General features: G+C 40.6%; 1 protein-coding gene across 1 annotated transcript in view; it reads left to right on the top strand.

The window, feature by feature from the left end:
• LOC147673426 (disintegrin and metalloproteinase domain-containing protein 10-like) overlaps positions 1-21,445 on the top strand; it is a 63,205-nt gene extending 41,760 nt beyond the window's left edge. The window contains exons 9-17 of the mRNA XM_086947288.1: positions 4,574-4,743; positions 7,826-7,997; positions 9,931-10,075; positions 11,634-11,817; positions 12,799-12,898; positions 15,142-15,362; positions 17,177-17,273; positions 19,069-19,143; positions 20,798-21,445. Coding sequence (XP_086803414.1) covers positions 4,574-4,743; positions 7,826-7,997; positions 9,931-10,075; positions 11,634-11,817; positions 12,799-12,898; positions 15,142-15,362; positions 17,177-17,273; positions 19,069-19,143; positions 20,798-20,922 — 1,289 coding nt within the window. The 3' untranslated portion in view covers positions 20,923-21,445. The remainder of the gene's footprint in view (positions 1-4,573; positions 4,744-7,825; positions 7,998-9,930; positions 10,076-11,633; positions 11,818-12,798; positions 12,899-15,141; positions 15,363-17,176; positions 17,274-19,068; positions 19,144-20,797) is intronic.
• Positions 21,446-22,666: the final 1,221 nt, after the last annotated feature.

Genomic DNA, 22,666 nt, shown 5'->3' with positions numbered 1-22,666 from the left:
CTTGTGCTGCCCCGCGCCGGATTTTCCATAGCTCAAATTTCGCAAACCCACAAACTGCTGTTTGCGCAGATGACCCTTCAAAAGCTGGGTATATTTGAGGTGTAATAAATAACATAACATTGTGCTACTTATACGCTGACTATCACCTGCACTTCACTTCATGACCACTAGATGGCAGTGTTTCCTTTAGATTGTTCACAACATTCGTTTTTCATGGCAGGATTAGCCTCGTTTACGTAAAACACTATTACGGCTTCCATGGCGATGTGTAGCTGGCATTTTACGCTTTGAGGAAATTCTTGGAGGTTGACCCTGATTTTAATGTTGTATTGTATTCCAGCAGGGCCGGCTCTAGGCTCATGGTGGCCCTGTGCATGGAGCGTAGGTGGGGGCCCCGGAAGTGAATTTGTGTAATTTAACGTTCTCATGTAAAGCCCCCCAAATCCTTCGGGTAGTTCGGATTATATAAAACTGTGCAAACATTACACGTTCCAAACCTGATGCTCAGAGGGGTGGGTCTTTCAGTAACCACCCGGCACCCCTCTTTCTGTACGGGTTTCGCCTTACCTGGAACCAACCTAGCAAAAAATGTGTTCCAATTCAGACGTGATAAATATGGCAGCGTATGTGTAAATACTTGTAAAGAATGACACTTGGTAATCTTGAAGTGGTATCTTTATTCTCAGTTATACGACACACCGGGCAGCGCTCCGGTCACCAGCTCAATCTCATTGACAGTTCAACTGTCACAACAACTCGACAAACTGTTCCGATAAGCAACCAGCCATCGGACGTAATCTATGCTAATAGGGTCGCGCGGCAGGGATGGGAACATGCAGAGGACAATAATAAGAGGGAAGGGTACCTACGTCACTCGCATGCAAATGAAGGTCGCGCGGCGGGGACACGGGAGATATATGCAGATTAGGAAAAGTGGCAACGTAACAGTACTTTAAACACATACTGGAGCGTGACCACGTGACGCGTCAGAGTTGCGCACTGCGTACAGTGCGCGGGGGCTGACTGTCCCAGGGCAGTCACGACACGTCATTGGTAGTAGGACTAAGATTGACGGCCCTGGGGCCCAAACTGCTGGCTGGCTGCCAGGCTGGGCAAGTAAGTGAAACTGAAATTAAAACAACAACGCTTCGCTGCAGTCCCATTGCTTGGTGGGTATGCATAATAACTGGGTCGGGCCGCCGGCTTCAGGAATTCAACCTGGCTGAGTGGTGTGTGACCCATCCCTTGCAGAAATTTGCGGACGGGGGTCCGAGCCGGAGTGGAGGCCGCCAAATCCTGCCAATCACTCTCCTTGCTGGCCGTGCCTGTCCGGTGTCAGGTCGAACACGTCACTGACTCGGCCCAGCCCTGCCGGCTTTGCCGAGGCATACAGCCCGTCCGCCCTCCTCTTGGTGGCTTTCCTCCCAGCTCCCCTCCGAAACCTGCCCGGCCTCTCTGCCCTTGTAAACTTGCGCAAGGCTTTTGAACTAACCTGTGAATAGACCTTTATAGCGCAGTGATCGGCTCTGTGGCAGGTTTCTAGGCGCCTTGGTCTGCGCAGAGGCCCACAGAGAAAATATGGCTTTTGGTTACATTTCTCTTAGGCAAACGCATGATGGGTGTTCACAGAGCGTCCGTTTATAGCTCGGGGGCTCCTGCGTAACTATTTAAGAAACGGAAATAAATTAAGATATTTTTGGGAGGCGGGACATCTTTCAGTATATATCGCACGAAGCACTGCGTAGGATTCCAAGGCGTCCGTCTTTGTTGGGAACTGTTTCCACCTGCTGGTTTTTGCAGCGATTTCGTTTGAACCGTTTTTGTGCACATGTTAACCATTGTCTCATTCTAGCGCAACCAACCAGGCTACAGCTTTTCTTCCCAAGTGGCCTTCTAGGTATATTTTCAATTTTGCCCATTTTAGATTCCCGGTTTTCAAATTCTCTTGAAATGTGTGTGCCAGGGGGCCGCCAGTGCCAGTGATCCTGATCCGATCCTCGTCGTGGCGGCCCCTGGGGTTTGGCGGCCCTGTGCAATTGCACACTTTGCACATGCCTAGGGCCGGCCCTGATTCCAGTTCAGTTCAGTTCAACTTTATTCGGATACAAAAGTGCCCATAAAAGCACAAAAAACACAAATTCATCACAATAATTAATACAAAAGATTAAAATTCGATATACATATAACCAAAGTGTCTTGTGCAAAAATTGTATTCCATTGCAGCATTTATATAGCGCTTACTTTTCTTTAAAGTTTTTTTTGGGGTGGTGATGAGAGAAGTGGTGGTGAGCTCTGCTGGGATAGGCTTTGATACTGTCATCCCATACCTGAATGTCGTTCTGAGATGTGAAGCAGAGCTCATAGTATGTTGCTAGTCGGATCCTGTAGTAGGGGACTTCTGAGTACTCTGATTGGTCAGCAGCATGTGACAGCCCTCTTCAGTTATTTCATGCCTGTTCAGTTGGCGATAGCTGGTTTATTGCCTGCATATTACTGGGTAATGGTTATAGCCAGGGCCACTGGAATTATGTGGCAAGAGAGGGCCAAATTATGCGGCAGAGTTGAGTAAATTATGTGGCCAGAAAAGGCAAATTATGTGGCATAATGTAGCCCATTTTGTAATAGTATCACTTCATTATTTCATCAATTTTAAACTTTGTAACACTGTCTTGGCATTGGCTTCACCAAATCAGTACCAGTTAATACCCAAATATAGCAATGAGCAACAGAAAGGTGACCAATCCAGCTTTGCAAAGGGCCTTCCACTGTGCAGCAACACGTCTCTGCATTTTTAGTAACTTTTGATCCGTTTCAGCTAGAAACAAAACATTTTTTGAGGGTTAAAATCTGCAGAATATATGGCAGATGATGGATTATGTGGCAAATGCGGCTAATCTATAACTATGCGAAAATCACAGCACAATCTCATAATTCCAGCGCCTGTGGTTATAGCTCATAGCAGATATGTCTTATCTGAATGTAAGAAGACTAAGCTGCAGTTGGCTTGCTGATGGCTGAGTCTTAAAGAATTAGTATTAGTGTGGGTCAGAAGGGTTCTACATGAATTGACTTGACTGTATAATATCCAGGCTACGTATACATTAGTGTTTTTCAGCTTACAAGGATATAGATTGTAGTGTGCTGATTGGCCTGTTCCCTCTCTGTGGGTTGTAAACTGTAGATTGTACTCAAAGTTGTGATTATCTATCCAAATTCCCTCCTGTGATTGTGGGAAGAAGTTGTTATCCTGTAAATAGCCTTATTTCAACTGTCTTCTGAAGTACATATGCTCCTACATGCTTCTAATCTTAGCTGGTAGTAAGCTTCAGAACTTTGTTCCTTGTACTAGGCTGTGTATCCTATAAATTTCTCATGATGAGCTGTGGCAAAAGCCTGGAGTGCAGTGTCCTGTTTTGTTAGTATTGCTTTAATTTAACTCATCTGTATAGTAGTCTTTTTCCTTCGCAGTCTCTGTGGATAGTTCAGAGCACCTTGAACATTCCCTTTCTCAATGTAGCTAGCCAGTGGAGCATCTGTAGTATAGGAGTTAGGAGTCTTTTCGATTAGTCGTATTTTGCATATGATGATTCCTGGTTTGTCAAGGCAAAGATTTGAGATTACAGGTGTTAGGATAGCTTGCCGTTTTGTTGGTGTCCAAGTTACGTGAATATGCGACACAGTGTTTTCATTGTATAGAAGGCACTTTTTGTGATGTTGGCACGTGATATCAAGGATAGGCCTGAATCAGTGGTTACCCTAGGTTTCGGACTTCCCTTAATGTTATTGGAGGGACCTCTAGTTCCTAGGACAATATGGCTGTAGGCTGGTATTTTTGCCATTGTCCGCAGCTCGTGATCTCTGTCTATATGTTGTAGCGCTTTTACGTAGTTACTCATCATCCATATGTGTCTGACTCAAAGGCAGTCATCAATGTTTGAGTTCTTTAGGTCTATAGAGTGATTTGTATGTCATCTGCATAGTTGTAACAGATGAGGTTGAATGATTTAATCAGGGTTGTGAGGTGGTTAGATAGATGGTGAATAATAGAGGGGATGTGATGGGCTACAGTGTTGAGTGCAAGGAGCCGACGTGAAAGGTCATAGTTAAATCACACTTTGCTTGAAGCAATCCATTTTGGAACATTTTCATGTATTTAGTGATGATGGAATAGTTGTAGTAGCGTGTCATGATAGACAGTGTGGAACGCAGCTGATAGATCCAGAAGGAATAGAGCAGCGACTCCATTGGTGCCTGCTGTAAGCTTTAGTCATCCCAAAAGGATACTCTTTTGGGATAACTAAAGCTTACAGTGATGGCTGACTGCGCGTCTCTGCCTGATCTGAAGCCAAACTTGTTTATATCTTTACACTGGATTGCAGCTCTGTAGTCTACCTAAGTACATTTTGAAAGATCTATAATTTATAAAAGTTGTGTCAAGGTTGTACACTTCAAAGTGTTATTAAAAAGATTGTAAAATAACACTGCTGTTGCTCCTTTTCGTCAGGTATATGAATAGTAAATGTCTACATTTAGCGATATGTTGACCTGAATGCCATGTCATTTACTTCTTTAGGTGACTATGGTGGAATTTGTTCGAAAAATACCAACTTTAGGAATGCAATGAAGAATGAAGCCTCACTGAACACCGGACTGGTCACCGCGCAGACTTTTGGTCAAGCGCTGATTCCCAGGGTAATCGCGATAACGTGGGCGCATGAACTTGCCCACAGCTTGGGGGCTCCCGTAAGTGCCTTTGGCAGATTGCCATTTATAACTTTGTTTTATCAGGCCATACTAATATATGTAACAATTGCAAAAAAATACACAAATGTCTTGAAATATTTTCCAAAGTCCTTGCAGAAGGAATATCCCACTACATAACTTTCTGACTTCCTCATCACAGTCTTTACAAAAACTGCCATCAAGTGAACAGAAGTAAGTAGTAAGTACGTAACTGAGCTTATAAAGCACCTGGTTACACTAGCCAGTGTGTCCCCGCACTGTACCACTGAGGAACCCATCCTGGCCTGTTCCTGTGAGGCGACCACTCCTGGGCACCCCAAGGTGAAGCCAAGCATCCTTAGAGATTAGGGCCGGTGTGGATAATAAGCAGAGTTGCAGAGTGGGACCCATGATGAGAGTGGGCACCGAGGCGAGAATTATCGAGTCCGTGGACATTGAGCCCAAGACCCTGCTGCGTCAGAAATTGAACCCTGGTCCCGGGTCAGACCTCTGCATCAGGGTCTGCCGCTCTAACCAGTGAGCCACACTTCTCCTCAAAAGATACTGTTCTCTCTACTCGGTCCTGCATCACTAACAACAGTAAGCATTTCAGGATGTTCTTATATTTGAGGATGCCTGAGTGGGCTTTGAGATATACTGTGACACTGTTCGCAGGATGACCCGCACCATGTTGAATTCATATAATGAAGAAACCAACGTACTCGCCATTACAAATAAAAAATAAAAGCTTTTCCTAAACTCATCATTTTTAATTGACATAAACATTTCCTCTCAGGGCTGGCTTTAGCATTGGTGGTGCCTGGTGCGACAATCTTTTTTAGCGCCCGCTCCCCCGTGACCTCCTCCTCAGATTCCCTCACTACCACCCGGCAAACGTGCCCCTCATCTCTCCATAGCCCCTCTCTTTCATACCTTTAATTTGTTTTAAAGCGCTGGTCAAGGCTGGCTTTAGTAATCTACTCAGCCATCAAATTTAAATATAGATCTGTTCTTTGCAGCAGGCATATCAACCCTCTGTGCTACTTTATGGTGAGGCAAAACTGCCACTGGTCAAAACTCCGATCTTTCGCACTAGCAGGAACATTAATCACCAGAGTTATCTTGAAATTTTTATTGCTGGCTGAAATCTGGATGCACAAGGATCTCTGCATCAGCAGCTGCTTACAAATTGTAAGTTATGCTAAACACAGTACCCCTACCTGAGGTCAGTGCCACCACTCCAGGTCATTGCCCAGTGCGTCCGCACCCACTTTCACAGCCTGGAAATAGTTTTGTACTTTTGAAGTGAATAAATTACTTATGCTTTTATTTACTGGAAAACATATCAATCCTGATTTAGCAAATTTTTTTTGCAAGCATTTATTTAAAAATACAGACCTTCAAAAGTAAGCGTTTTCTATCAACACAAATAATGAAATATAGGACAACAAATTATTGGCCAGTTGGCAAATTTAGGGTATGGGTACACCACGGAGGGGAGAAGAGGAGGCAAGTGGAGGGAAAACAGTGGCAAAATGTAAGAGACTTGTGGAGAAAGTAAGCAAGATGTGGTTAGTAAAAGGGGCAGAGCCAGGGAGAAAAGGTTAGAGGCTGGGTAGAAATGAGAGGTGAATCGTGAATGGAGAGTAGATGTGGATGTAAAGACACTGAACCAGAAAGAGACGGGAAGAGCCTGGCTGTAGGGAAAAGGGCTGAGGCAGTGCTTTAAATGGGCCAGTACTCACAGGTACTGAGTACTGGCACTTCTTATTTTTCTCACTGTTAATACCAGCACTTCGCTACTGCCTTGGAGAGTACCAGTACTCATGAAAGGTAAGATCATTGGCTGATAGTGCTGGTGAGCACTAGGCCGTCCGAGAAGAAGCTGTCTCTGAAAGCCAAGGCGCTTCTGTAATCCTTATCTCAGCCGCTTTTGTGTACATGTCTGCTTGTTTCTTTGTGTGTGTGCACGCTTGAGGATATACAGCATTGTGCCAAACAACAACAAAGAACGGTATGACATTAAGAAGTTGCAAATATTACAAAACAATGACATTTTTAACATATTGTCCTGTTTGGCTTCCATTTTGTGTAATGATGTAACCTGTTTTGTTAACATAAATGCATTTATGTTGTGGTTTGATATGTGCTGCAACTGGTATAGAAGTCACTATGCACCATCATATCTTGGCCTTAGGCCTTCCCATAGCCCCGCCCACTTGGCATACCTCCAGCTCATTTTAATGAGTACCTGCACTTATTTTTTCCCATTTAAAGCACTGATAATACTCCACAGGAATCACCATTTTTTTTCATCTGACTTCACTCTATTTTTTCTTCATGCCCCTTCCAGGGTGTTCCCATACATGTCATTGTTTTATCAAATAAATGGATCTCTTTTCTTCCCACACAAGCCCTGTGCTCTTCTCCCACATTAGCCCGGCAGGCACTGGATTTGGTCGGCAGAACATCCAGATATTCAGATCTAGTACCCAACAGAAAGCATGAGAGAGAACGCCACAAGACATCAGACAGTACGCTGTACACCCCTTTAACCCCTTCTGTGCTCATGACGAGCTCAGCTCGTCATGCCTGATCTGCCTGATTACAAGTGCATTAGGATGGAATTATAATAAGGCAGCCCGGATATCGCCACCTTACACAAATATGTCACGTTACAACGCGATCATTTAGATTGCAGTAGGTTACATTGCGGTTATTACAATGCAATTCGTTACAACCACTTGCCCTAGAGGCGCTGGACTTAGAAATAGTAGGATTTACTATTCCAACTCCAGTGTGTGTAACAGTAGGAAAGATGTTGGAATAGTAAATCATACTATTCCTTAGTGTAGAGCGCCATCCAGATCAAGTCGTAACGACTTGCGTTGTAATGACCGCGATGTAAATGTATTGTGGTGTAATGACTGCGCTGTAAAGGTCGTTCGCCCCTTACACGGAGTCCCCCTCTGCCAATTTCTAAATCAGTCACAAAATCTCTAATCTGCAATGATGCAGTTGAATCTTTTAATGTACAAAAATGAGGGTCTTTGAAATAATATAATTGGGCTTGTAGCTAATATTTTTGTTTTGCTGATTTTAGCATGATAGAAGCAAGGAGTGTGAACCATTTGAGACAGGCGACAAGGAAGGAAATTACCTCATGTTTCCTTACGCTGTGGACGAAACGCAATACAGAAGCAATTGGTTCTCGCCTTGCACAGTGAACTTCATCGGAAAAATCCTCCATTCAAAGAAAGACCAGTGCTTTGTTGGTGGGTGGAATTCATTAACTGTGATTTTGCTCTACGTCAGTAACACATTTTGACCTCCAAATAATCCCACATGCGAAGCTTTGTTATTTTTCTGTAATACACTGAGTCTCCCATACCTAATCACTCAAAATTCTTGATTATGCAGAAATAACAGTTTATATCCAAATAGGGAATTAAAAGTAAATTTCATATTATTTTGCATACTGAGTTAACTCGACCTTTACTAATTTAACACTGAACATATGTTCATATTAACACTGTATTGTACTTCAGCCTATGGTCTTTTTATTATAGCGTGTATTTATTATGTTCCAATCGATTGTAATGTTTTAATTTATCAAACAATAACATTTACTCAGAACTCAACGCAAAGTTTCCTGGGACACATTTGCCAGCTCAAATCTGGCAGAATATTTTCTCAGTAATTCTGCATTTGATAAGTGGCATCTCAGATATTAATAGGTAACTCTGAATCTTATAATTTCCCAAAAACATATTAGTGATAGAATTAGGTATGCAAATACCCCATTGGAAAGGTTTTCTTCTATCATATGAAGTTGTAACGTGCAATAATACAACGCTATATCCATGATAGGTGTATTGTCCACATAGGTGGTTGTGGAGTTAAGAATATTGTCTATACATTCTGATGTATACTTAACTAGCAGACACATATTATGCAGCTAGTATGCACTTGATTTATTATTTTCACTTAGTAGAAAGGTCAGGAGGGTGAGAGCATGAACATGTCGTGGTATGACAGCTAGAACGAATTCTACCCAAGCCCTTCAGTCCTGTAAGAAGCCCCATTCTGTAGAGTGAATGGCCTCTGGTAGGAGTATTCTTTAGATGTACATCATGTCATTTTCATTAACATAAGGAATTAGTGCTATTTTTCTCCAACATTTTTTTGTGCCGTGGTAAGAGGAGGATATACCAGTCAGTAGTCTATCACAAAATTGTATTATAAAAATATTGTAGTCAGAATAGCGACAATAGGGATGAGTTTAAATTAACGGTTCTTAACTCTGCAGATATATACTACTGAAAAAAATAATATTGATATGAGACAGTTAAGTCCAATTATATTAAATTCAATATATATATATATATATATTAGATATAGATATAGATATAGGAAGTGGGAACGCATCAAGTTTGATGTTGGACTCTTTGAAATAAATAAATATATATATATATATATATATTTATATATATATATATATATATATATATATATATATATATATATATATATATATATATATATATATATATATATATATATATATATATATATATCGCTGCTTCCTTTTCATGCCGGACCATGCACTCAAGCACGGGTGCTTGTTTGCGGGGGGCGTGCCCCGCTATTATCGAAGCTACTACCTTCTTATCACTGACAAAGGCAGTAGCCGAAACGCGTCTGGTGCTCAGAGGGTCCGAAATAAAACCATGATCCTCCTCCCGAGAGTGCTGTCTCTTCTTTTGCAAGACAAGAAGGTAGTAGCTTCGATATATATATATATATATATATATATATATATATATATATATATATATATATGTGTGTGCACCTTTTTAAGGTAAAAACATTTCAAGTTAGCGATAGTGCATCAATACCTACCCATCAATATCTACCTTCATGATATTGTGATAATCGATACTCTGCCTAGGACTTTCTATAGGACAATATTTTTGTACATGATATTATGATCGAACTGTGCCACTCTTTAACTGCTTCAGTAATTGCCAGACCACCATAATCACCTTTTCCTACATCCCTAACTTTACAAAAACACAAAACCAATAAGTCACAGGTGTTATGTAGACATACGTATGCCCCGTTGATCTACAGTGTGGCTGCCCAAGATCTATTCACTCTCTTTTTATAAGATCATTCTGGTGTACTAAGAATGTCTCCTTATTTTAGAAAGCGACCAACCAATTTGTGGAAACAGGATTGTGGAAGAAGGGGAAGAATGTGATGTGGGAAGCAATACCTCTGATCCCTGCTGCTTCGGTGCGAATGATGTCTCTGGATCTGAGTGTAAATTACGGCCAGGAAAGAGCTGCAGGTAAGGCATGAATCACTTATGACATTAAACAAAAAAAGTACTTATATTTAGCATAAGTTCACAGATGTGTTTCTAGGATTTAGAAGTTAGACCTATAACAACACATATGAACAGTATGTTCATTCATTATTCTTATTCACTGAGTGATCACAATATTTCTAATACTCCTGCTGGTGACAAATCTGTTCTGATAATAATGTGAATGGCCGGGGCGTGAGTTATAGTTACTGTAGGGAACTAACCGAACAGTCCACCAGTCTTCAGGCTGCTTACTTTTTTTGTACTATCTCCGATGAACAGTGATTCTTAAAGTTTTGACTTCTGTTGACCACCATTTAAACCAATATTGGAATATGTGGACCTTCCTGAGTTATTCTAGAAGCCGGGTACCCCGGCCTAAGCAATTTTGATTACAGACACAATCATTCCTAAAACAAATACTAAAATACTGATATATTGGATTTAATTTACAAACAAATATAAAAATGTTTTTAATTTTTGTTGGAAGCTTGGAGCTTTTCCAAATTCAATTGAGGCCTCCCATCGCCCATACTATATTCTGTTTGATGCACTTGCATTGCACCAAGGAATCAATCTGAGAATACAAACTTGAAGAAACCAAATGTTTAACCTCCAGTGTCAAATTCCTTCACATTTACAGAACGTTTTTATCATTTTCATTTTTACATATTGCCTCTTTATTTATAAACCCTTTATTACTCTGTAATATTATTTAATTTTCTAAGCACTCGTGGACTCAAAAATCCTGGTCTTTGCCATTGTCGTCCCTTGTTGTAAACTCCGAACTACTAGGCTTCAGGGACAAAGACCTGAGCCCTGAAATGGAGTGTTCCATAGCGGGAAACAACCATAACATTGCATGCCTTACATTGCCTGCCTTTACAACACAGTTGTTACAACGACCGCATTGTTTCACTGAGAACCATTACATCGCAAGTCGTTTCAACGACTTGCTGTAGGGGGCGCACTGGTGTTGATTTACAATACAATGCCTTCCCTGTTGTTGCACAAACTGGAGTTGGAATAGTAAATGATACTATTCCTAAGTTCCTTGCGCCTCCTACAGCAAGTCATTGAAACGACTTGCGATGTAATAGTACATGTTATAACAATGCTGCTGTTGTAATGACCACGTTGTAAAGGCATGCGATGTAAAGGTATGTATTCACCACAGCTCTACCAGCTAACACAGTCACTGGCCTGACATCTCCATGTCAGGGTCCTCACTCTACTGCGGACTGAGTGTCCACTGGCTGAGATGTGACTGGCATGGCCCCATTTCTAATGGACTGCCAGGTGCATTGGCCTGACTTGTGACTGACTTTCCTCATCCACAGTATCTGATGTGATAGATTATTGTACATTCCTTTGTCTTCCCATGTACATGTAGGCCAGCCCATCTCTGGGCATTAAAATCTTTCTTTTGGTAAAAACCATGAATAGTGTCAAACGGATTACCCCGATCCTTCCTTCGCCTTCGTAAATTTGATACTTACTATTCAGCCGAAATAATCAAAATATTTTTTCCTTTCTGTAGTCCCAGCCAAGGTTTGTGCTGCAACCATGAGTGTTCTTACATTGCTCGTGGAGAACTATGCCAAAAGGAGGCAGAGTGCACCTATGAGAGTTACTGCACTGGAACAAACGCGAAATGCTCAAAGCCGCCTCCGAAAGCAAATTACACTGAATGCCACCTGGGAACAAAGATATGCATGAATGGGGTAAGTACATCTGACATCTTAGAGCTCTAGGAAACCTTGAATTTTCAATGTTCTCCCCCTGGGTGTCAGTTCTTTTCCCGATATCAAATGCATGTCATAGAGTTGATGCGAGAGGGTCAGTGAGCTGGACATTAGTAAAACGGGTGTGCAGGGTCACAGTTTCACCAGTTTTCTTTTGTTCCATCACATTGTGAACAAAGGCTTAACCAGTATTTGTTTTCTCAGATGTATTAAGGTGTTTCTAGTTTTGTTGTATCACTATAAATGAAGGACTGCAAGTATCAGAATGCAAATAAATTCAAACCCACATTAGCTATTCATGTGTGACATAGGACAATTGGAGACTTAACGATTATCTCAAAACTCTCTGATGATTACATAGAGCACCACCTCTGAACGATGGTCGCTTTTATTTTTCTTGCATATAGTATGCCCTACATGTCTGTGGGGTTTACCGGCTTAACTCCTCTGTGTCAGTGGCTGTTGCCAATGTAGTCCTGTAATCACGACAGAGTAAAATGATAGGGGAGGCATGGCTTTTCAGTGAGGGTGTTGGTGACTTTGATTTGATTTTCTTTCTGACTGTGCTGATTTTCAGAATGGGGAATAGCTGTATGTCAGAGGATTGAATTTGGGATGCAGGGAAGGGTATGGGCCAGCTGAGTGCTCGAAGGCTTGAACAGGACCTTACTTTCGTTTGTGGTCTTGTGAAGTCTTTCAGGTTATATATGGATTGAGGCTTGTTGCTGTTATGTTCTTGTTTTTTCAGCTGCCTTGAGTGTTATACATTCTATACTGATGTTGATTTGTGCCTTTTGTTGGAGCATGCACCCTGGCCCTACCAGAGTCAATAAATATATGTGTCACCTCTTCTCAGGTTGTGAGGTTGTAGACAAGCGGGTGTTATGTGCTTTAATGTAGCTTGACATTTTGCTGAGCACACATACAACTAATGTGATGAATGCTCTCTCTTTTCCATAGATGTGTCTTTATTCCCTGTGCAGCAAATATGGCTTGGAGAAGTGTGACTGTGAAAGCAGCTCCATGTATGAGAAGTGCCAGCTTTGCTGTAAGCTGCCAGGTGAGAGACATGTCTTGAGGTCTTCTTTTTTCTTGGTTAGTGCCAGACATAGGGAATCTTTGTCTGAATTGTTTGTTCTTTCTGTTATAGTAAAGGGAGAAGCTGAGGATTTAGGGTCAGATATATTATAAACTTAGAGGCCGATGTAGCGGGCTCTACTGTCATGAAAGACCGGCTCCAGCGTTAAAGGACCGAGCTGAAGACGAGAGCCTTTAACAAGGGAGCAGGCCTTTCATGGCCGCTGAGAGGGCTCTAAGGCTATTAGAACATTCTATCCCTAGAGGGCGGAATGTTCTCATTTGTAATGCAAAGGCCTCACGTAGCCCGAGGGGGTTGAAACCCCCTTGGGCTCCATGAGGCCTTTGTTCACAGAAACAGCTGTGAACAAACATTGGAATGTTGTAGCCCCTGAGGCTCTACCGGCCATTATAAGCCCGGAGCACTCCATTGTCTTCAATGGATAGCTCAACAATCCAGTGTTCTAATAAGCTTTATAACAGTTGCAGCACTCTGATACGCTGTTTGCAATAAACTTCTACTGACTCCAAAAATGATTTTGAGAATGGGTTTTGATTTCAGTTTTTATGGGGAATGTTGTAGTCATCCCTTTCAAATTGTGGATCGGTATGTGATGTATCAATGTTTTGTGACCGAAATACAGTTGCAAACATTGAAATACTACCCACTTTTGGGTTTTGGCAATAAATCATTTGCAAAATGGAATGAGTCCCTTTGGGCATCTCTTATCAATCTCTAATCCATTTTCTCCTATGAATACTCCCATGATGCCCCACAAGAGAAGTGTTCAAAATTATTTCCAGACATGCACATCCTTGGCACTTTTTATTGTTTTACAAATTAATCACTGGTTCAGGGTCGGACTTCAACGCATCTGTGGAATTTAAGAGTTAGGCCCTTCTCTTTGGTACTACAGATGTTTATCTGGGATTCTACAGCCCACTCATTTGCACATTTATCAAGACTTCTTCAGCATACTATAAACATATTAGGCAGAACAATGAGCCTATTATTCCCAGCACTCTGGATAAAGCAAATCAACGACTGACCAGAACACGAAGACAAGCATTTGGATACGTGCAGTAGCAGTGCTATCTGATTGCAGATGTCAAGTGTTCTAGACACCATTTAGAATAGACAGATTCACCATCTTCAAACCAATGTCTTCACCCAACCTCACCACATAGTGCCAAAACACCAACAAGTCCACAGAACTTTAACAGTCCTCACCAGCTACCTCCATAAACACAGAAGCATTCTATAGGGATTTTATTAATACTTATCATGCTTAGAAAGTGGATCTTAGCACTTTTAGGGCCAGGTGTAGGTATCCAAATACCGGTCGCTAACGGCCGAAAATACCAATTTTCGACCGTTACCGACCGGTATTTGGATACTGAGATGTAGGGCATTAAAAAATACAGATTCGGTAACTATTAGTTGGTGGTAAATAAGGAATTCCTATGTAAATGCATAAATGTGCATTTACACCTGTGCCATGTGGCACACATTCATGCCCTTAGGGCATGTATGTATGCCACATGGCACACAAGCACTAATCAGGGGTGCAACAGGGGGTCAAAGTGACACCCTGCCACCCTTGACTTTTTCGGAATTTTACCGAATCAGTAATTACCGACTCGGTAATTGACATTCAGTCCTATGGGCCTCCAGGCCCATAGGAATCAATGGAAAATACCGAATTGGTAAAATTCGGTATTTTAGAATCGGTAATTTGCAATTACCTACATTTAGCCCTTAGTCTTTCTTCTTCTATTGCCTGAACACAGCTTTTGCATTCACACCCAGACCCTAAACTTACTAACCCTTTAGCCTACACCATGGCCGCACCTTTCTTACACTCTTCACACTCCACGGCTATCAAGTCACTATGATTCCCCATTCACAAATATACAGTCTACGGACAATTTCCTTGCTATTACCCTGGCTTCTTTCGTCAGCTCCGATGAATGGACGCGATTGGCAATACAGCTGTTGGGATCAATCAACCCAAATACATCTGAAACAAATGGAGGACAGTTGACTTCAATATAATATCGTAAAGAAGATATTTTTTAGAAAATGTAGTTATGTACAAATGGAGGACAGTTGACTTTAATATCATATCGTAAAGAAGATATTTTTTAAGAAAATGTGGTTGTGTACATGACACATACTAATAACTCAGACATTCAACTAACTCATGATCTGTTCTCTGTTGATAGGAAATGACCAAACATGCACCAGCACATCCTCTTCAACTCTACTACGTTATTTCAGTGGCGCTCAGATATTCCTACCACCTGGTTCGCCTTGTGGCGACAGGCAAGGCTACTGCGATAAATTTCCCATGTGCCGGCTCGTGGATGCAGACGGGCCGATTGCTCGCCTCAAGAATTCATTCCTGGGCTTCATCGAGACTGAAGATATTGCGTCATGGATGATAGTGAGTGACTACGGAGACTGACAGTAATGCCAAATTTGCTAACATTCAAAGCTTCAATCTAACTCTTTTCAGATGTTTAAAGAATAAGAAACCAAGAACAAAGACTTCCATTGCTTGCACTAACTTTAAAACACCCTTTCTAATTGTGCAACCGCAAAATAATTCCTAGGCTTGATGACGGCCATCTTTTTTCACTTAGTATCTCCTGGTCCCTGCATTCACTACTTGTGCACTGAAATGTGATTGGCTGAAATGCCCTCAGATATCCTGTGTGGATTCTCTGCCCTCCAGATGTCCCATTGGCTGCTGTGATCTCGAAATATCCAATTTGCTAATTTGCCCTCCAGGTATCCAATTGGATGATCGACTTTACAGATTTCCAATAGGCCTCTCTGTCCCACACATATCTGATTGGCTTTGTCAGCACTGCGTTTTGTTCTACGTTTTGAAAAACACAAGGCCACAGGTATTCTGGCTGGCAGCTCACTTAACCATAGGCTATATTTTTGTCACATAGGTTGTTTACCCTCTATAAGTTAACTAGTCGTTATAGAGCAATTAAAATATTTTTTTTAAATGCATTATTTCTTTATTTTATGGCTGACTTTTTATGATTTTCTCTCCAGAACACTCATCTAAAATGCTTCAGGGATGATGCAAGACTGGAACAAGCACTCCAGCATGCTTTATACTAGTTTTTCTTGGCATATTTAGAATAGGCGTAAACCCAACTTTATAAACAAAAGAAGGTGCTTCTAGAACATGGTACTCGCTTCCGAAGTGTAATCACTATCACTGTGAGAGTAGCATGTTCTAGATGTGTCCATCTGGAAAATGTTACTCTCCTATCAGGAGTTGTTTCTGAAGCACAGAATTACACATCTGGCTGTCTCGCCCAGTGTACAAATGATACTGGCGTGCACAATGTAATCTTTTAGTACTGTGTGGCGCTACAAGCCTTTGATGAAGGGTTCTCATCTACCCAAAATCAAATGCCAACTCCTAGCCATATCAGATGGTGTTAGTCTCCACCATTAGAATCTTTCTTGTTCTATTCGAGCACAGCCAGTTGACATGCTTCCAACTCTGGATTTATGATGCTACTGTCTTGTTGTGTTACTTAACATGTATAATCTAATCTGTGTAAGATATTACCATGGCAGAAAACAGCTTACAAAGGCACAGTTATCATTCATATTTTTAATAATTTATCAAAAACCTGAACTTTGAAAACGTTCATCGTGATGTAGCACATGGACAATTTTATCCCAGTGTACCGATGGTGACTCTTGGGCAAATCGGAGCTCCTTTTGCCTCCCTCTCTGGGGATAGTGGGCACAAGGAACGTATGGTGACCCGAGTTCTTCTAAAGCAGTAGATGTGAAAAGGCAGTTTTTGGGCCTAGGCGAGTTTCAGGAACTTGAACATCACTGTAATAGTTGTTGGTGCGGTTGAGCGTGCCTCTACTGTGAATAAGATAGGGCTGGTGAGGAGAATCCGGTTTGGCCCTTCTAGAATAGCTGGACTACTAGAGACAACATGCCATACCCTCAACCATTACTCCAAATAAGTCAATAAACATTGCAATATAAGAACTGACATTTACGCAAAATAGCAAACCAATGAAAAACATATATTACTGTTTCCTTGAGATAAGGATGTTGGCTTGGCAAATAAACATGTACAAATTTGTGGATTCTCACCCCCTTATGGCCGACCATTGTATACTACATTATATAGTCAAACCTTTATCCTAATCAGTATTTTAGAAGGTTGTGTGCATTAAAGTTGAAATATTCCTTGTTTTCATGCAGGCACGCTGGTGGGCCATTCTTTTGATCATATTTACCTTAGCTGCTATCATGGCTGGTACAGTGTTTCTTTTTGGGAGAACATTGGATAGCGAAAAAGGTAAGAATGATTATTTCTATAATTAGACAAGGTCCTTACAGTCTATTGATGCCGGAAAATTAAAATAGAATATATAAGCTAACACAAAATGTAATCTCATAACTAAGGGCGGTAGCATTATACACACAAGCTGTTTACAGGAAAACTAGTTACAAACAGAAAACCAACACATAAAGATGTTTTCACCACTTTTACCAGTATAGAAAGTAAGACTGTGCTCACATTTTGGTGTTCGAAAGCAAGTGGTTCTTTATTTTCTCACAAAGTCCAAAGTTTGCCAATGCGTTTTCAGGTGACACAACCTTGCCCCATGAGAATGACTGTGTCACCCGAAATGGGTCTGAAAGCTGCAGGCAAAAGTTTTGGAAACATAAGGATGGTTGGGTTCCCACACCAGCTACTGTGACCTGTCCCAACGAGACGAGGATCAGGAGATCATGAGTGGGATACGACAAAACAAAACATATAAATGAACCATTTGAAGGAAAATCGCCGGAACGTGTTGCCCATTATCCACACGTTGTAATGTAACTTAATAAATGATAATCTAACTGATTCTTTGACCCAGGTCCTGCTGTAGTGTGGCCTTTCTTTTGAAACAAGGATTGTCATGGAGTATAGAGGAGTATAGAAATATATATATATTTTTTGCATTTTTTGTATCATATCTGATAAAGGAAGAAGTTTTTCCCTGGATGAAAGAAACAACAAAATGATTGCAATATAATAAATTGTGAGTGGTTACTAAAACGTTGGTGGCACTTATAACAAAGAAGATTTTTCTGCATTGCTTATTAGAGACTTGGGCAATATGATGTCCTGAAAAATAAGGCCAATTAATGACATGAGGCTAAAATGACTACTACCACTATTAAAACCCAGTATTTTGGAAGCCCGGGACAGAGGAACCGTAAATGATTGAATTAAAACAAACTAAAATAGCTCATTAGTATGCAGTTACGCGTATGTCTTAGAAGTATATGTTATTTTCCTCTTTTCCATAATCTTCTGGCTGGGAGATCACACAAAGACTGAGCTTTCTGCCCTAGGGCAGACCTTTCAAACTCAGCGAAAAAAAGCCCCAGGTTTAGGGCATTTTAGGTATTTAAGGTGAACTAGTTGATTATTCTTTGGGCAAGTCATTTTGCCTGAAATGTTCAATGTCTGAGGAACACTTGGAGAAGCAGGAGAAGTTTATTCGCACTGGGGAGAGTAAAGCGGAATCGCCAGTGTTTGACCATCGTTATCTATACTTCATCAAAGTTATCAACAGATCCTGAATTCTTTAATGATTCACCCCCTTGTGAGCAAATTTAAAAAGCTGTGAATTCCAAAGTCTACTCTTATTCATAAATGGACACAGTGGGGTCAAGATTACATCTTTAGTTTTAAGAAGATTTTTCAACAATTTCTTTGTTGATTCAATCAGTGTACCTCTATATTTATAATGTTTTCTTGAATAGGCATTGCTAGTTCTCAATGGAATACTTAATTTGGAAACGTAGGTGTCACATTTAGCATCTTTGAATTTAATTTAGTAAATATTAAGGTACTAAAATATTGTACCTAAAATATTGATGATTATAATATTGACAGAGCAGGGGTTTAGGTCCGCGCACTCATGCTTTTACAAATTAAGGACTGGCAACAGTAGATATTTACATTATGAAATGTACAGTCATTTTTGGGTTTATGTACAGCTGCTGGTGTTTGTGATTTAGCCACTTGGTACTCAATTAAATGTGATCGAAAATGAGTGGTCATTTTCTGTAATGAGGCTTGTTTTGTTTAAAAGGTGTCCCTAAGGCCAGACAAGGTCCTCAACCAATTACAGACCATGTGATTGAGGACAGGATTGAAGATGTGGATGGTAAGTAATAAACAGGGTCATTCTACCATTGTATTGCATTAGGAGTTGGCCTTTCAATGAAGTCATTAAAAGTACATTGCAATTCACAAATGTATTTGCAAATTGCAGTGTTAGAATTACAATTCTCTGTAAATCAGAATGGAAAGAATGTGATTAATAGGCACCTTCCGCTCTTTGGAACTCGCTTGCAAATCTATCAGTGATTTGTGAGTGCTCTGGTAGTATAAAAAATTGAACTGTTACCAACTCCGGTGGTTGGACGCAACCATTTGCACTGTGGAAACTGTCCATGGCAGACAGTTTCACTTCCTATGGGACAGCGTCCAGCAGCAAAGGGAGCAGAAAACATACTGACGAACTGCTGCTTGCATGCCACAATGTCCATTTTAACATCTGCCACTTTCCTACGGGAATGCAACCACTGCCCATGTAAGGGTTGTATGGTCATCCGCCACTTTCCTATGGGAATACATCCACTGCCCATGCAAGGGTTGTATGGTCATCCGCCACTTTCCTATGGGAATACATCCACTGCCCATGTAAGGGTTGTATGGTCATCCGCCACTTTCCTATGGGAATACAACCACTGCACATGTAGGGGTTGTATGGTCATGTGCCACTTTCCTATTGGAATACATCCACTGCCCATGTAAGGGTTATATGGTCATCTGCCACTTTCCTACGCAACTACAACCACTGCACATGTAAGGGGTGTATGGTCATCTTCCACTTTCCTACGGGACTACAACCACTGCACATGTAAGGGGTGTATGATCATCTGCCACTTTCCTACGGGACTACAACCACTGCCCATGTAAGGGTTATATGGTCATCCACCACTTTCCTACTAGACTACAACCACTGCACGTGTAGGGGTTGTATGGTCATCTGCCACTTTCCTACGGGACTACAACCACTGCATATGTAGGGGTTATATGGTCATCCACCACTTTCCTACTAGACTACAACCACTGCACGTGTAGGGGTTGTATGGTCATCTGCCGTTGTATGGTCATCTGCCACTTTCCTATGGAAATGCAACCACTGCCCGTGTAAGGGTTGTAGGTCTCAGTGCAAGCACATTATGAAAAGGAATGCAGAAGCACAGCTCTGCTTTTCCCTTCTGACACAGTGGTGTGTTTGGAGTTGGTTGTAAGGGTTCTCTGAAGAAATCCCCACACATGAATATTAACGAGGTAGTGTTTATGAAATTCCTGGAAAATTGTCATTTTACATTATGTCATAAAAGTAGGTCCATTAAGTACAAAGAAAATAGCTAGGTCGCCTCAATGCTGCAGTGGAAACACATCACTTCCATGTATCCATCACAATCTTACATATGGTGTAGTGTTCCTCAGAAACCTAAAGGCAGAAAAATGTGCAAATGTTTTATTCATTTAAGAATCTCCATAAAGGCAAACGTGAAAGTATCAATATCTTTATTTAGGGTTTACTTTATCTGTTTTATTCACTTTCTTCTCATAACTTAACAAAATCCTTTATGTGTACCAGCTTATTTATGTACCACAACTATGATTTAGCTAATGTTGTAATTCCCACTATTTCTTGAAATTTGTAAGGCTGGTTGGATATCTGTAGTTGTGTTTAATTCAAATGTGCTATGAATTTGAGTAACCTGTGATTCTTTTTCTAGAAGGGGAAATGAGGGTCGCCCTCAGAAAACCATTCATCCATCAGACCGAATCATCCATTGTCTACCTGGAGCAAGAGCAAATGTTTGTCCAAAGTTCATACCACGAATTCGAAAGTAGGATGTGAAGCAGAGCCGAAGAAAAATATCAACAGAACTACTTCAAACCTGTTAAAGAATGCTGAGGATTGAAAGATTACACGAAAAATAAATGCATTTTTGTCAGTAATCTTCTAGAATATCAAATTGTATTTACATTACCACATACATGCCTTCCAAGGAGTTCACAGATGTGATGTTGTGATGCTACCTGACACATCATGGCATATAGTTTAACAAAGAGAATAACAACATTTTAAATAAAGCCAAAGTTAACATAAAGAAATTACTAATCAAAACTTTTAAAAAAAATCAAAACTTTTTTTATTGATGATCAACTGAAATTCATGTACTTGCCGAAATACAAAGCACACAAAATGCAAAATCCCTTTAAAATTCTCAAGTTTTTACATACTTGAAGAGACTGTGTCAAAAATTTTGTAAATGTCATTAAATGTTTTACTTTTTAAAAACCAATGTGGGAGTATATGTTTTTGCCTCAGTCCAAAAAGCCAAAACTTTGATTGTTTACAATGAATTTTAAGAAATAACCCCCTTAAGAATGTATTTGTACTTATTTTCAGTAAAAACAAAACAGCTGTGTATTAAAGTTTTTGTTGAATTTTATCAGATCCATGGTTAGGTAATGAAATAGAAATTTAGCAATTTCAGAAAATGTGAAATTATGATTTCTTTGTTATTCTGTTAGTGGAATTATATACACTGGAAATGTTTAGAAATATAAGGACTGATTCACAAAGGCATTTCTAATTCGGATAGCAGCAGTCCTGTAGTACAATTTGACGTATTCTTAAAGGTCTTTACGAATTGGCCACCAAAGCATGTAAAATTTAAATAAAATGGTAATATGCAGTTAGTACAGATATTATGGACTGCACCCTATTTGCACTATTACTATTTGGGAATTGAGGTTTTGAGGGTGATTCACAAAGGCATTTATGAGTAGGGGGAGTAGTACTCCCTTAGTACTACTTCCTCTACGCACACAATTCTGTTTAAATCTGCCTCAGTGTACCCATCAGTGCTAAGCCGCTCCATAAAGGTTGGCACCACACACTTGATCAAGATGAATTGTATTGCCTCTAAGGAGGTGCTAGTACACAGCGTAAATGCTCAATTAGTGAATAAATTACATTGACAAGATCTCTTTGCCTTCCCGCTTTGTAGTTGGCTGTATATTATTTCAGGTGAAATTGTTTCCTGTTAACCAGGTATGACCCTTTCATGGATTTGTGTGTCATTAGACTAGAAGCCCATCCTGACGTTTAAACAAATGAACGGTGTACATTACTACCGCTTGCATACTGTTGCAGATATGCAGACGGGAAAGAAGAGAAAGTTAGTCTTTATGGCATTGAGCAGTATCAATTGAGTGTTCAAGTCTTTCTTGAATTGTGCTTGAGAGCTGATTGCCTGTACAAGCAGAAGGAAAAGGTAAACAAATCAAAATAAAAATGAAGTATAGAGTCCACTAGGAGCGGTGCTTCCAAAAAAGTTCAATTTTCAGACTGCAGCCTTTTTGCATAATTATGGCGTTACTACACTAACCACACAATCCATCTTCGGCATAGCTTTGATATTTAACAAAAATATTTAATATCGAGCTCAAATGGATCAAAATTACTTTAGAAATTGCTACATATTGTGCCCCACACTGCAAGACCCGTTACAAATCTTAACTGATCATATTTCATTTAGTCATTGCTGTATTCTGGTGATGTGATAAAGTAGTTCTACCGAGATTCAACGTTT

This window comes from Lissotriton vulgaris, chromosome 12 (assembly GCF_964263255.1).
Source record: "Lissotriton vulgaris chromosome 12, aLisVul1.2, whole genome shotgun sequence".
NCBI classification, from domain to species: domain Eukaryota; kingdom Metazoa; phylum Chordata; class Amphibia; order Caudata; family Salamandridae; genus Lissotriton; species Lissotriton vulgaris.
The sequence above is the reverse complement of the archived record's forward strand: the minus strand, read 5'-3'. Positions and strand labels throughout refer to the sequence as shown.